Source organism: Eucalyptus grandis, chromosome 5 (assembly GCF_016545825.1).
Source record: "Eucalyptus grandis isolate ANBG69807.140 chromosome 5, ASM1654582v1, whole genome shotgun sequence".
NCBI classification, from domain to species: Eukaryota; Viridiplantae; Streptophyta; class Magnoliopsida; order Myrtales; family Myrtaceae; genus Eucalyptus; species Eucalyptus grandis.
The window spans coordinates 39691933-39706978 of record NC_052616.1 but is presented as its reverse complement, the minus strand read 5'-3'; the positions used below and the strand labels follow the sequence as shown (position 1 = coordinate 39706978).

The 15046-nt window shown below is 37.8% G+C and overlaps 1 protein-coding gene across 2 annotated transcripts; it reads left to right on the top strand.

The window, feature by feature from the left end:
- The first annotated feature begins 4876 nt into the window (after positions 1 to 4876).
- Positions 4877 to 13713, top strand: LOC104445059 (probable LRR receptor-like serine/threonine-protein kinase RFK1). Of its 2 annotated transcripts, XM_010058862.3 has the most exons (24): positions 4877 to 5400; positions 6559 to 6733; positions 7475 to 7546; positions 7667 to 7735; positions 7811 to 7882; positions 8220 to 8291; positions 8384 to 8455; positions 8533 to 8604; positions 8715 to 8786; positions 8897 to 8968; positions 9058 to 9129; positions 9226 to 9294; positions 9505 to 9570; positions 9662 to 9724; positions 9822 to 9869; positions 10218 to 10261; positions 10477 to 10865; positions 10960 to 11155; positions 11355 to 11507; positions 11857 to 11975; positions 12064 to 12274; positions 12375 to 12612; positions 12745 to 12895; positions 12999 to 13713. In XM_010058862.3, exons 1-24 carry the CDS (start codon positions 5304 to 5306, stop codon positions 13347 to 13349), a joined length of 3015 nt encoding a protein of 1004 aa, XP_010057164.2. In that variant the 5' UTR covers positions 4877 to 5303; the 3' UTR covers positions 13350 to 13713. The 2 variants fall into 2 exon arrangements, with proteins under 2 accessions (XP_010057164.2, XP_039169121.1); XM_039313187.1 differs by lacking the exon at positions 4877 to 5400 and having other exon boundaries at positions 6600 to 6725.
- Positions 13714 to 15046: the final 1333 nt, after the last annotated feature.

Here is a 15046-nt window from a genome sequence, read left to right as displayed (position 1 = left end):
TCCGATTTGTCCAGCGCGAGAGTTTGACACGATTTGTAATTTCATTAGGACCTATAAGAATCGATCGGATCGTGCAAGAAAAATGCGCAATGCATCTCTTTGCGGGCAATGTAAACTTTGTGCATTCTAGAAGATGAGCAGGAGAAGCAAGTTGTGGTTTTTGGGATTGAGGGGCGTCTAGTGGTCAAAGGGAAGAAATTACTTGTCAAGATAGAATGAGTTCGATTGTCCATCGCTAGGCTTCTTATGATTTGACCATGGTATGTGTCGACTGCGGTTCAGATGCTCTAGAAAACTCCCTTGTGTTGATTTTTTGATTTTGTTGATTTTTTTTTCTTTTTACTTTGGAAGTTCTAGCTTTTTAAGAGGAAAAATTATATGAATAGTTTCTGAACTTTAACACAATATGTAATATTCTCTCTAGACTTTGAGTTTGTTTGACGTGGTCCCTAAACTATTTATGAATATTCGACATAGTTTTTTCCATTTGCTCAAACAACAAACATATCTGACTTCTACTACATTGACCCAACAATCTCCTGACTCTGGCATCGGTCTAGTTTAAATTCCACCTAGTCGACTCGGCGATAAGTGTGTTTCTAATAGTCACACTATTCCAGATACATTCCTAGGCCAATTACCAAGGACTCGGCCGAGGTAGAAACACAAGGGGCACTCAAATGATTTGATGGATGCGAGCTATCGAATTTGAGTATTCCTTTGCGAGATAATTTCTAGGGATTAAGTGCTAAGAAACTAAATCTCTCTTGATCTCAACACGGACAGGTTGCAATTCACAAGGTCAGAAAAAAGGTGAACTTAGTATGGTGCAAGAAAAAGATACCTCAGCGTGCACAACAGAAGGGAAACAACGATAAATGACAAACAGAACTTCGTTACCCCGGCTCTCTTCATCGACTTCGCTATTGCATTAGAATGCTTGCAATATGAATGGGACTGGGCAGGCCATGATAAAACTCAAAATATCCTTTGCTTTGACCGCTCTTAACTAGGGGTGATTGGTTCCTAATTCGATCCGGTTCCTAGAAATTGGAACCAGGGACCAAATAGGTTGGTCCTAAGATTAGGAACCAGACCAAACCATCAATCCGGTTTGGTTTTGGTCTAGTCCAATTGAAACAATCATTTATATTTTCCCACTACTTTTTTCCCATTACTTTTTTTCCCCACTGCTTGGACCAAACCGAGATAGTATTTACTTCACATTTTACTAATTTTTTGGAAGAAATAAAATAAGAAAGTATATTTAGTCAGTCCAGTCCAGTACGGCTAGACACCAAACCGCCCGGGCACCAATTCCACTTTTAGGAACTGGGAACTAGATCAACACTCTCGGGAATTGGACCAAACTGGCCAATCCAAGTGACTTCCGCTTCAGGGGGCAATGCATTTTGCATACCCCTAGTCTTAACAAAGAGCATAGGGAATCTATCCACTTGCAGGGAGAAGAAAATTCATGATTTAAGGAACAATCTTTGAACATAGTATAGTGTCATAATCTCCCGTCTTAATAAACTTTAAAACTTTTGACTTAAAGAAGACAAAATGGTGCCAGTGGCTCTTCTTGTCCACATTGCCAACCAACCCAATCGTGTCCACACACCTTAGAAAGTCCAATCCAAAAGTTTAAACTAATAAAAAAAAATATTTATTACATGTTGTGAGGCGATGTTGAATAATACTTCAACACACATCTTGATATTTCAATTCCATTTGGTTAAGATTTTAATGTCCAAAGTCCCACATTAGATATGAAAGGCTTACGATGTTATTCATATATTACGGCCCAGTCAAAATTCCATCACTTTAGGTACTTTTTTTTTCGAGACTCAATGCTTGAAATGATTCGAATTATCGCATATGATGACAAAGCAATTTTCTGCTAGTAAAGACAAATGATTTGGCGATGGACCAAACCCCGAACTGATGTGATGAGGACAAGAAAGGAGGGGGGAAATAGTGCTCTCGAATTCACATTGGTTGCACCATCATTCCCTTCTATCTCTCATGGTGACCGAGTGAATGTCCTTTTATTTTTCAACCCATCACTCCCTTTGATCTTTCATGGTAACCAAGTGAACGTCCTTTTACTTTTCAACTACATAATCCGAGTTCAACAAAATTATCATTCCTTGGATCGCAAATCCAGCCTTATATCCTGGTTTATCCAAGTTTATTCGATCCAAGGCATATCACCAAGCACTATGTAGGCAAACTTATGTGCCACTACCTTAAGGGGCATCTTTGATGTGGAGGAGCAAACTAAATTGAATAGTCCACATCCATATTTTTCTTATTTTGTTCGAACCAAACACCATCCTGTCGCATGACATAATTAAAATAGAATTTGCTTTGCTCTAGATTGCGAGGTTTTACGTCTTATATTAATGCAAATTTGACTTTTGGTTCTTCCCTAGGGACTCCGTGTGATGGTCGGAAGGTAGACCTGGCCGTCATGTCCATACGTACTCATTATTCCTTGTGCATGCCACGCAATGGTCAGCCCAAGCTGTGCACACCGCGGATCAGATAATTAGGGCTGATATTATGAAAAATTTAAACGAGTATATCTATAATAAATTTAATTAAAATTAATATTTTAAACATCAAAAATCTCAAATTGATATACATGTGATAAATTTGCTATCAATTAATTTCTATTAAGTTTTATCATCAAATTGCTGACTGAGATAACACATGACAATTGGTGGATGTATTAATTTAGTATTTGAACTTCCTTTTATTACAGGTGTACCAATTGTTATTTTTTATGGTATTGATCTAATTTAATGGAAACTATCAAAAGTTAAGTTTGTCATTAATATACCAATTTGGTGGTTTTTATAGTCAAAAATTAATTTTGGATAAATTTATCTTAGGTATAGTAGTTTGGGATTTTTCATTGTATTAATCCAAATAATTACCAAATTCTTCATAAATTAGATGATAATCTAGTCTAAAACTTTCCAATTTTGTCATTGTAGATCTAAACCTTCACGTGAATATTCCAAGATGGTTCTCCTAGCCAATCGCCGCAAGAAATTATTGAACTAGCATCCAATTATTGATGGCCGTCTTACACAGCATACTAACACTAGCAACTCTACTCAAAAGAACGTCTTGCCTGGATCGTCGCCTTAGCTACTCTTGATTGAAATTGGCCAGAAAAGATTTCATTGGAATTTTGCATTAAAAATTAGGATTACATATGTAAAAAAAAATTGAAAGTTTATAACTGAATTGGAATTCTGTACAATAAATTCATGATCGAATTGAAATTTGCATACTTTATGCCAAAAGGAAGTTAGTATGAGATTTCAGTTGCTTACCTATTACTCTCGGTGTCTGTTGGTATTTAAAAGCAATACAAGTATGTCTGGTTGAATGTCCTTTGGTTGTCCATATCGAAATCCACAAGTATGTTTGGCTGAATATGCACTGGTGAATCCTTGCAATTTCTCCTCTTCTTTGCTTCAATCACAATTCACCGACTCTAATGAATTTATCGGGAAAAATAAAAGAAAATTCAAAGGTTTTGACGGACAGCAACCGTATAAATTTGAAAAATCAAGAGTTCAGCTACCGAATTCGCATTAGAATAATTAAGAGTAAACGGAAAAAAATAAAAATAAAAAAGATACCTGCACAGTGTCCGTACCATTCAGATATTCTTATCTAGGAGACTTCTTACGTGAAGTCGCGTGTATATTTCGGTAGCATGTCACGTCAATTTTGGCAGCATGTCAACAGCTCACTTGTACGACGTGGAACATCATATACGCCAAAAATAAGTTTGACATTTATTTGTATATTTCAAAAGGAAAATGAAAATTCTTGTGTAGTTGTCGTCGGTATTCATTTGTCGGTGAAGTGAATCTATTTGTCATTAAAATTATTTCTTCTTCGGAAATTTTACTTATTCACGATAACTTATGTAATATTAGTAAGTAAATTTCAATAGTAAAAAAAATCAGTAATGGACTTAATTTGTTCATGGTAAATCTTATTTGCTATTCGTAAACATTTTCATTCCAATAGATATTGCTTTCATATCCTTAATAAACAATTGCATTTATCAATATATTTATAATTTTTTTGAAAAAGTAAAGAAAAAAGAAAAATTAAAAAGTCAAAAGTTGAGAAGATTCAATCATTTTCTCGTCCAATTCCTTCTCCATATCCAAACCTAGATGAATAGTTCAAAAAACTTGTACAAATGCTGCTCCTCCTAGATCTGTGATTTGATGCGAGCAACTCTAGTGGAGACTCTAAAAAACTCCTTTCAAAAGTAAGATGGCTTCAGTAGCATGTTCATAGAAGCGATTTGTCTCTTTTGACGACCAATTTACATTTATTGAAATTATCAGTGCTGGATTTTTCGTTCAACGAGATCATAGAGGATTGGAAATGATAGTCTATTTATGGTAAGATTGGGAAAAAAAAAAAAGACACCCTATCTGCAATTTGAGGTTTTTGTTTATGTGTAGCCCATCAACTCATTCTTTGACTTTTTTTATGTGTTAATGAATCATTATTTGATTTGATTGATTAGTTTCTATGAATATCACATCAACGGGAGGAGCTATCATTAGAAAATCTCATGCCTTACCAAGAAGCACAAACCATTATTTAGTCAATGGGATTCATCTAGACCATCGGAGTCAACATCACTGCTCTCAGGAAATATTTCCACCACACATTTTTCCAAATGGTTCATCCTCCAGAGAAAAGACATCTAGACCATCTTCTTTTTAGCAGCGTGGCTCACACGTTAAAAAGAAGATAAGTCAGGTCGACGATAAAGGTCCTTCAACCTCAGGAATTTAACCATAAAGGGCACTTTGACCTCGCCTCCATGCTAGGACAATCCAGTTTTGTTTTGGCTAACGAGAACGACAGCACGGGGAGAAACGTCCACGTCCTTTCCTCCGTCTGCCGAATGGTTCTTGCCCTCCCCGGAATGTTCAATACTTTTCAAACAAGAGAGAAACCAGTAAGATATGCATCGAGTCAGAAAACCATTCCCTCCCGCCAACTTGTCAAACTGTTTCCGAGTGCCAGCATTTCCACCTGCTTTCTCTCTTTTTCCCCATCCGGGAACTGGAACTGGAGGCTTCGCTTGCTTTGTTGACTAGTACGTTAAGTAGGGAGCACAGCATTTGCTGGTTTTTTTGCCATTTGCTCGAGCTCCAAGACGTCTCTCTTCCTCCGAGATCCAGAATAGGTCCCAGCTCGGAAGTTTTCTTTGCCATTAGTTCCTCGGGAGGCCGAGGTTCTTGATCATGGCGGGCAAGAACTCGTTCGTTTTCTTGATTTTCATGGGGTTGAGCTGCTTCGGGTTGGTGTGGCTGGCCGAGTCAAGGCTGCCCCAAGCGGAAGGTACGAGTTAGTCTTTTTCTGCTGTGAACGGTATAAGTACGTGTTTGGATGCTGAGAAATTGCGGGAGAGTTGCAAGCTTTTGCTCTCTGGAAATCTGGGTTTCGGTTGGTTCACGTTGCTGAGAGTAGATGGGGTTAGCTCGTTGCGCTCTGTTTCTCTGCTCTGCATTTTATTTCCTTTTAATGACAGTGTTGGAGCTGACTGGGAGATGGGGAAAATTTAGTGTAAGATTCATGTGAGAATCTCTAACATATTCTGATTGGTAAGTAGAGATGGGAGTTTTCAGGTTCTGTAGCCAGAAAGAAGGGAAGATAAGAGGCACTTTCTATTTTATATTATTCGGTCAGATAATGGGACTCATGTTAAAAAACTCTAATTTGGGTAAGGCAATTTTAGTCTATCCTTCAATGAATTTGCCTGATGCCTATATTAGGTATATTATTGAATGCCACATGCTTTATGGATGGCTAAGTTCTCTTTTGGGCTCGTGGAACTGGTACGAGCAATGGAAATTTGTTGGCTGACCTATTCAGAAACAGTTTTTGGGTAGCTTTTCTTGCTGGTCTGTATAGCGATCTTGAGTGTCCTTGAGAATGTTATGGCAACCCTAAAATAGATGACCGCTGTGGTAAAGTGAAGAAACCTTGTCGTCGCTGTTATGTTTGTCACCTCTTCTACACAATTGTTTACCTTGGACGCTTGCAGTTTTACTCGCCTTGCAAGCACTGTGTAATTAAAGGTGACATTATACACCTCCAATTTTCTGATTATGATGCATCAGATGTACCTTTACCCCTCCCAACTGAAGCCACAATATTACAGAATAGTAATAGGTTGTCTCCGTGGTTGAATCATTTCACAGAAAAGAGTCATACTGACCTTATTTACTAAATAAATACTTGACATTTACAGAAGGGGCTTTGGTCTGAACTTATGGACTATGGTAACTCATTTTGTGTTTCTATTTTTTTCTCATTTTCTTTTCCATAATCACAAAAGCGAGAGAAAATGGATGTAGTAATCATCTACCAGAGCATTAACTTTCTTTGGCAAAGCAACTACATCCTTCATTACTAGTCAATTTCCTGTCATTAACAATCTTAACTTATACCTTCACTTTCTCTAATGGTGCTTTCTTTTCTGTTCATGCAATTTAGTTGATGCTCTCCACGAGATCACGAGCACAATGGGGTCGACATACTGGGATTTTGATGGTGACAATTGTGAAATACGAATGGTTGGGTTAGCACTGCAGCCGCCAGCAGAAGCTGAGAGTAGCATTGGTTGTGAATGCAACATTGGGAACGATACCTTCTGTCATGTCGTAAAGATGTATAAGTCCCTCATCCAATCACTGAAGCTTCTTCCATTGATTACCATCTCAATGCTACTCTGCCTGTCTGCATTGCTTCATACTTATCCCTATTTTTTGCACCAATCTTTGTGAATTTTAATGAAATCATACATTAAATCGTTTACTTGTGTTTTCATAATATAATGTTTGGGCAATATGATTGATGTAGTTCATTGGTAAAATAGATCATTATTCCACTCTTAGACAAGCACATTTTAGTTTTTTTCTGATCAAAATGTCTCTTGCAACCATTAGAACTGTACTTGATATTGAGCTGTTTCTGAAAGCAGCAACGTAAAGTTTTTGAGTGTCTTGACATGGTTGTTCTCGAAAGTGTGAAATCACCCTCATAAGTCCAATTAAGAGAAGATATAATTGCCATTCAAAATTTGATAACTTTCACCATTTCTCCCAGACATTTGCTTTAACAAACCACAAAAGGCAATGTCTTCCAATATGTATTTCCAGAAAAGAAAAAGGGTTGTTAAAGTGCAAAATGTGGTGGCATCAGTGAAGAAGAGGGACATATCAGTATTTATCTTTGTGCTTATTTATGCTTTTTCCAGGAGATGTAAATTAGTCTCTTCAGTATATATATGAGTTCAGCAATCTTATCTGCAATTTTCAATGCTGATTCATGGTGTTACACTATAACTTTCCAAATATGCAATGGAGCCATCTCTTGTACTTAACATCGACCTGATTATCGTGCATCACAGAGTGCTGAAGTTTCATAGTCTACCCGGAATTCTTCCCCCTGAGCTTGCCAAGCTCCCTTACCTCAGAGTGATGTAAGGATTAGTTTCCACTTCCTTCATCTGTTACGCTATTTTGCGACTTTGTGTCCAATTATAATTTGGGGTAAATAGCAATTTTTTTTATTAAGATGCTGGTGAACTCTCACATTGCAGTGATTTTGCTTACAACTGCCTCAGTGGTGAAATTCCTGATGAGTTGGGTTCCATGCAGTTGACATCAATGTAACCATCCTCCTCGATTTCCTCATGTCATATGTTTTCCTCTGATTGACTATTAACAGAAAAATGGTTATGCAGCTCTCTTCTTGTGAACCGCTTATCAGGAGCAATACCGACATCATTGGCAAACATTACCTCTCTAACATATCTGTAAGTTTCATGCTAAATCTAATCATTTTTGCAGTGCATTTCTTTCCTGAGCAATTGTTGCATTTTGAAATCATCAGAGATGCACGTTCAATGGGAGCTATATTTTGCAGTTTCTTTTTGCCTTTCTCCATCAATGGATTGCCACTTCCTTTTATGTAGAATTATATCTAGAACATTTATATAAAAATTTCTTTCTCATGACTGTCGGAAAAAACTCTATTTGTTGAATTTCAGAAGAATGGCCAAAACGCCTTTGGTTCCAGATAATTTAGTTGGAGTCTATTACGAAAGAATATATTTGGTTAATTCAATAACAATTATAGAGTTTCTTAATCAGGAATCTTGAAGCCAATCAGTTCTCTGGTCCTGTTCCTCAAGAGCTTGGGAGTTTAATCAACTTACAGAATTTGTAAGAAACCCTACTACTCCTAAGCTTGGGACTATTTTTCTTCCAGCTTTATACTTTTATTTACTTATCATGGTGCCATGACATGGTCATAGGATTTTGTCCTCCAATCAGCTAACAGGAAACGTGCCAACTACATTTGCCACCTTAGGAAATCTGACAGATTTGTAAGACAACGATGTGCTTGTCCTACATTACTATTACGATTTGAATGCCTATTAACACTTTATATTTTATATTGCAGTCGGATAAATGACAACAACTTCAGCGGCAGAATACCCATTTTTATCCAAAACTGGAAGCAGCTGAATAAACTGTAAGATCACGGCTTTAATACAATTTGTGTGGGTTAAGTTTGATGATCAATGTATTTTTTTCTTATAATCTACGTACTGTGTATTTTCATATACACTTCAACTCTTGAAGAGAAATGCATGCGAGTGGACTTGAAGGACCCATTCCATCACACATTTCTGCCTTGAATAAAGTAGAGGACCTGTGAGTAATTAGCTTTCTCACAATTAATGCTTTATATTTTGTAATTTAGGATGCAAGTCATATATTTGTTTAATTCATAGTTAATTGCTAATGATTAAATGCGTTGACAGGAGGATTAGTGACATTGATGGTCCTCTCCAGCTATTTCCTGCACTGGACAACATGACAGGCTTAGTGACATTGTTAGTCTCCGTTCTTCGATACAGAGTTTGTATTCTCCTAGGATGTGCTTGGTGTTTGAGTTGTTAAACCTGGCAGCATATTGTTACAGGGTACTGAGAAGCTGCAACTTATCTGGGCAAATTCCCGCATACATGTGGAAATTGCAGAATCTAGAATTTTTGTAAGTAAATCTTGTTAATTTTTTGACTTGAGAAGTTTTAATATTCTTCTTACAGCTGAAACTGGGCTTGCTTACCTTATGTCTTTATGGTCCTAGGGATCTCAGTTTTAACAAATTGACTGGGCAAATTCCGGCTACAATCAATTTAAGGCGCATAAAATTCATGTAAGTTCATCATTTGCATGCACATGGATGCATGTGTCCATGCAAGTCTTCTTGTCTTGCCGTCTCTTACTTATGTCAGTGCAAAGCAAAAATTTTGTTGATAAAATATGCTGATGGCCTGTACCATGTGACATAGTGCATCCAGATGATCATTTTAATGGTTTCTTTCTTTTCCTATTGTATTAATTATGTCACGTGATTTTTTCTTAGATTTCTTACCAGCAATTTATTAACGGGAAGTGTTCCGGACTCAATCCTGAAGGAAGGAACCAGCATGTACGTTTCTTGTTCTTATCGAGTTGATTGCCCTCACCATCCTCTCGATTCCTGCCATCTTAAAGTTAGTTTTTCCCCATGCTGTGTGCAGTGATCTTTCATACAATGGCTTCGCATGGCAAGGTCCTCACCAACCTGCTTGTCGAGAAAACATGTGAGCTCACCTGTACCTGTGCTATATTTCTCTTTAGATATCTTTTGTAAGATATTCATGGAAAATCTGATTTTGTTACTCTGCCCATTTTCTTCAGGAACCTGAACTTGAATTTGTTTAGAAACTCCGCAGCAGAAAATAACTCGTAAGATGCCTTTCATCATGCCCAATATATGTCTTCATTCTTTATTTATTTTTATTTTTTTGGCGGATTCCGGTAAAAAGCTTGAATCCTTCAGTTGAAAGCACAGTTTTGTTGCCAAAGTGATCATCTTTGATATGACGGCTTTTCATTCATGAGCATTTTTTCACAGAAGTCTCAGATCTGTAACTATCTGAAGGGTTCAAATATTTTGATTGCCAAACGGCCATATGACTACATACCCAGTTTCTTTTGTTTTTTTTTTTTTAATTCGCACTGAGTTTTCTTGTGAAATGAAAGGTGTGGGTATATTTGCTGGTCGGGGCTAATTCATTTATACATCTGTTGCAGAGGCAGAGGTGTTCCTTGCTTGGAGAACTTCCAATGTCCACGTTGTAAGTATTTGCTTGCTGAATCATTGCTCTCCATCTCACAAAAGCCATGGAATTTTCAAAGTTGGGTTAAACTGCTACATTTTTTTATATACTTGTTCATTTTTGAGCATCAACTGTTTGGTCTTGTCCACTGCATGGTGCTGTAGTAATGTTTTCTGTTATTTTCTCTCTGTCAAGGTCAGAAGTTTTCTGAATCATATGAATTTTTTTATCAGACTCAAGTTGTTTACATGTTAATTGTGGTGGAAAAGATGCAACCATCAAGGAATCTAAGCAGAAGATCATCTATCAAGGAGATCAAGATGAAGAAGGTGGTGCTGCAAAATTCTATTTAAATCGTAATGAGTTCTGGGGATTCAGTAGCACAGGGGACTTCATTGATGATAACGATGAACAAAACCTGCGCTATTCTGTGTATCTACTTTCCTCAAACCTCACCGTCTTGGATTCAACGGCACGAACAGCCCCGATTTCACTGACTTATTTTCATTATTGCTTGGAGAACGGGATGTACAATGTGAAACTCAGATTTGCAGAGATACAGTTCACTAATGACAAAACATATAACAGCCTCGGGAGGCGGGTGTTTGATGTTTATGTTCAGGTACTTAAGTTCTCATTGGAACACCTGGATTTCACATTGCATATAGTTTCAATTCTCTGGCACATTAAATCTTGGTTAAATGACTTTGGCACAGGAAAAGTTGATTCTGAAGGACTATGATATTGAGATTGCAGCAGGTGCTGCTCAGAAGCCAAAAGAGGAAGTCTATAATGTCAGCGTGACAAATAATATGCTGGAGATTCGTCTAATTTTTGCTGGAAAAGGGACAACAAGGATTCCTAAAAGAGGATCTTATGGTCCACTTATTTCCTCCATTTCTGTAGTTTCAGGTGAGGCTGAAAATCTTCACTATTTCGTATAGCTAGATGGTTTCGGTAGTCTGATGCTGACCTGCATAAAATTTGAGGCCATTGATAAGCATAATACATTGGTTCTAAAGCCCTTTGATATGATAGTTATGATTATAGCATTATCCAGCTGTGCAACCAATCATTTTCATTATTGGCTTGTCTTGTTTCTGTTGGGCAGAAGTCAAAGGGTGTTCAAGAGGTGGAAAACAAAAGACTGCTTATGTCACAGTTGGAGCTGGAGTTGGAGCTGGAGCATTTTTCATTGTTCTCTTATCACTCTGTATACTTAAGTGGAAAGGCTATTTCCAAGGAAGGACCAAGAGAAGACAAGGTGCAGTTTCTATGAATTTTGATAAATATGACTGAATGTTCTCTGTCATCAGTCTGACTTACTTGAGAAGACCACAATCTGGTGCTTCACCACCTGTCATTTTTTAACTGAATGAAAAAAACACAGCTATCTAGTTTACTGTGCAAGTCGCCAATAGTCTACTTGGGCTTACATAAAATTAGACATTCAATTTGTTGCTCCACAGCATTAGATATCACTAATGAACGCACTTGTACCTAACTGCAGAGTATATATTCGTTTCTACTTTATCAGTGATCTAATTCTCTCTTTTGGGTTTACCTTCTGGAGTTTTCTGGTTTCATGTTCCATCTATTCTCTGCTTATATAGGCATGGAAGGACTAGATCTGCAGACTTGGACATTTTCCTTGAAACAAATTAAAGCTGCAACAAATGACTTCGATCCTGCAAACAAAATTGGGGAAGGCGGTTTTGGTGCTGTCTACAAGGTGCATGCTGTTATGTGTCTTGTCCCGTTTCATGCATCTTTATGTAACCTTCTTATAAGTTAATTCTAATAATTGGGTTTGCATGCAGGGTCAATTAAATGATGGCACTGTAATAGCAGTTAAGCAGCTCTCATCGAAATCGCGACAAGGAAATCGAGAATTCCTGAATGAAATAGGAATGATATCATGCTTACAACATCCAAATCTTGTGAAACTCCGAGGGTGCTGTATTGAAGGAGATCAACTATCACTGGTTTATGAGTATATGGAGAACAATAGTCTTGCCCGTGCCTTGTTTGGTCGGTTCTACTTATACAAGATATGATTTAAGCACCATACAAAATAGGACCTAGATAGATGTCGAAATAACGAGCATCTATGGCTTTTTGGGTTTTACAGGTCCTGATCGTCATCAACTTCAGCTAGACTGGCCCACAAGACATAAGATCTGCACCGGGATCGCTAAGGGTCTCGCCTTTCTACATGAAGAGTCTAGACTCAAGATTGTCCACAGAGATATTAAAGCTACTAATGTGCTGCTTGATCGAGATTTAAACCCGAAGATATCAGACTTTGGACTGGCCAGGCTTCATGATGAAGAGAAGACTCACATTAGCACCAAAATTGCCGGAACCATGTACGTTATGTTCTCCCCATCAAATTCCATGCCCAAAATTTCTCAACAGCACCTTGACTATAGATTATGCTCTCTGGTGATGCTATAATTTCTTAAGATTGTGGATTTAACAGATCGTGATCTTGTTTGCAGAGGATATATGGCTCCAGAATATGCATTGTGGGGTAAACTCACGTACAAAGCCGATGTGTACAGCTTTGGAGTTGTGGCCTTGGAGATAGTTAGCGGGAAAAGCAATAACAGTAGCCTGCCGAGTGATGACTGTTTCTGTCTATTGGATTGGGTATTTTTCTGAGTCTCTGACTTGACCTAAAGCAAGAACATACTATAAGAATTTATCAATAGCTCTATGATGAAGTACTGATTTATGTTGAATTGTGCTGCAGGCGTGTCGCTTGCAACAGACTGGAAACTTGATGCGACTTGTCGACCAGAAGTTAGAGACCGAAGTCAACGAAGAAGAAGCGAAAATCATGGTCAAAGTTGCTCTTTTGTGCACAAATGCATCTCCATCTCTAAGGCCCACGATGTCTGAGGTGGTGAACATGCTCGAGGGAAAAATGGCCATACCGGACGTGATCCCGGAACCGAGCACCTACTATGAAGATCTGAGGTTCAAAGCCATGAGGGACCTCCGCGAGCACAGCCAACAGCAACGTTATACCGAACGCCATACCCAGAATTCCATGACCATCAACACGTTGCGGTCTTCATCAAGCACCTCAAGAGTTGTTTGATGTAAATCAAGATTCTCCCGTAAAATGCATGAACATTAGTTGCCGTGGCATACCAATCTTATGCTTGTCTCAAACAAGCGAATCGGAATCCCATTGCCATTTCCGAAGAGAAGGTTCCTCGACTACGATGACTTTGATTGGTGGAAGCAGAAACACTTGCCGAGGCCTAGTGGCTAGGAAGTCTGGGATGTGCAAAAGCTGTACAAATTAGGAAGCATTGGTGCTTGAATGGGTGACCCACTTCTTAGTTCGTCACTTCTGTTACCAATTCAGATGTGCCCAAATTAATGTACAGTGTACTGAATTACCTGTTTTTTTCAACTTGATGGGATGAAATGAAGAGATTTGCTATCAGGTTCATCATCTAGTTCACCTGGATAAAATGACTGGAATGAAAATTTGAAAGCACTTGTGCCCTCACACGATGGCTTAAACCATTAGGTATGATCAGGTATGATGATATGCTGATACTCTGGGCTCAGATCACCCCTCCTTGTCATAAATATTAGATCAGTCATGTTTTTATTGGACTTCAGCCTCGCCGGGGTTGCGTAGTCCCTGGCTAGACCTTGCTGCGGCGATCCATCACCTCTGTCCTAGTTTACACGTCACCTTCTTCTCCCGCTTCTCATTTATTTTTTTGAGGATTTTTATTGGGTTCTACTATTAGCGTAAAAGAACTTTCACATATTCATCGTTAAATGAATGACATGTGGATGAATTCTATTACACAATAATTTTTAAATACACATGTCACTCATTCAACCATTGAATGTGCAAAGAGTGCTTTGCACCATTTCCAAACATAATAGTAATTTTTTTTTTCCAAATTTCTTTATTTCTGAATTCTTAATATGTGTGTTGTTTTTAGTGTTTGTTATTTTGTTTAAAGTTTTTCACAAACCACTTATGAAGCTATGTTGGAATTTAATAGCAACATGATTGTCATGTCAGCATTGTTTCCCTTTTCTAACAGAAGACTCACTGGAACATAAAAGCATAAAAAATTAGCCTAGGAACCCAATTGCTCAAAAGTAAGTCGAGTCACATGATTGAATAATATGATATAGTTTAGGGACCTCCGGTGTCTTAATCCCAAAATTTTCTCACAAAGAGAATCTGAAATTTACTAACTACTAAAATCTACCGGTACGAAACATCTATTCATCGTAGGCTCACAAAATACTCTGAATCTTTTGCAAGTACGTGACTTTATGTTGGACATTTTATGGCACATTTCTATTGTTGACTGAGTTATTTTCATTTTTAGCACATTTCATGTTCTTTAGGATCAAAGAATCGTGCTCACTTTCCAAGCCACGTGTTCACAAAAGTCTCCAAAATAGTCTTCCTAGGTACTCAGAAAAGAGATATTTATGTGGAGCATCATAGAGAAATAATCAAGATGAGGACACAGAATTTTAGGGAGAGTGGTGCATTTTAACCCTCTCCTTGACGCCTAAGTCTCTTGATACTCTGCCGTCTATAGTACTTTCCTAAGTCATGATTGAAGAGACGAGGAGTATCGCGCCAATCTTTTAGTGTGAAACCAAGCCAATCGAACATGGTAAACTTCAACGAGAAAATAATTTGAACACCAAACATGTGGTTTTATTGATGTTAGAAGAGTGATAAAAATTTTAGTTATAAACTAGTGCCACAATAGAGATTATAAATACATTTGAACACTCATATTT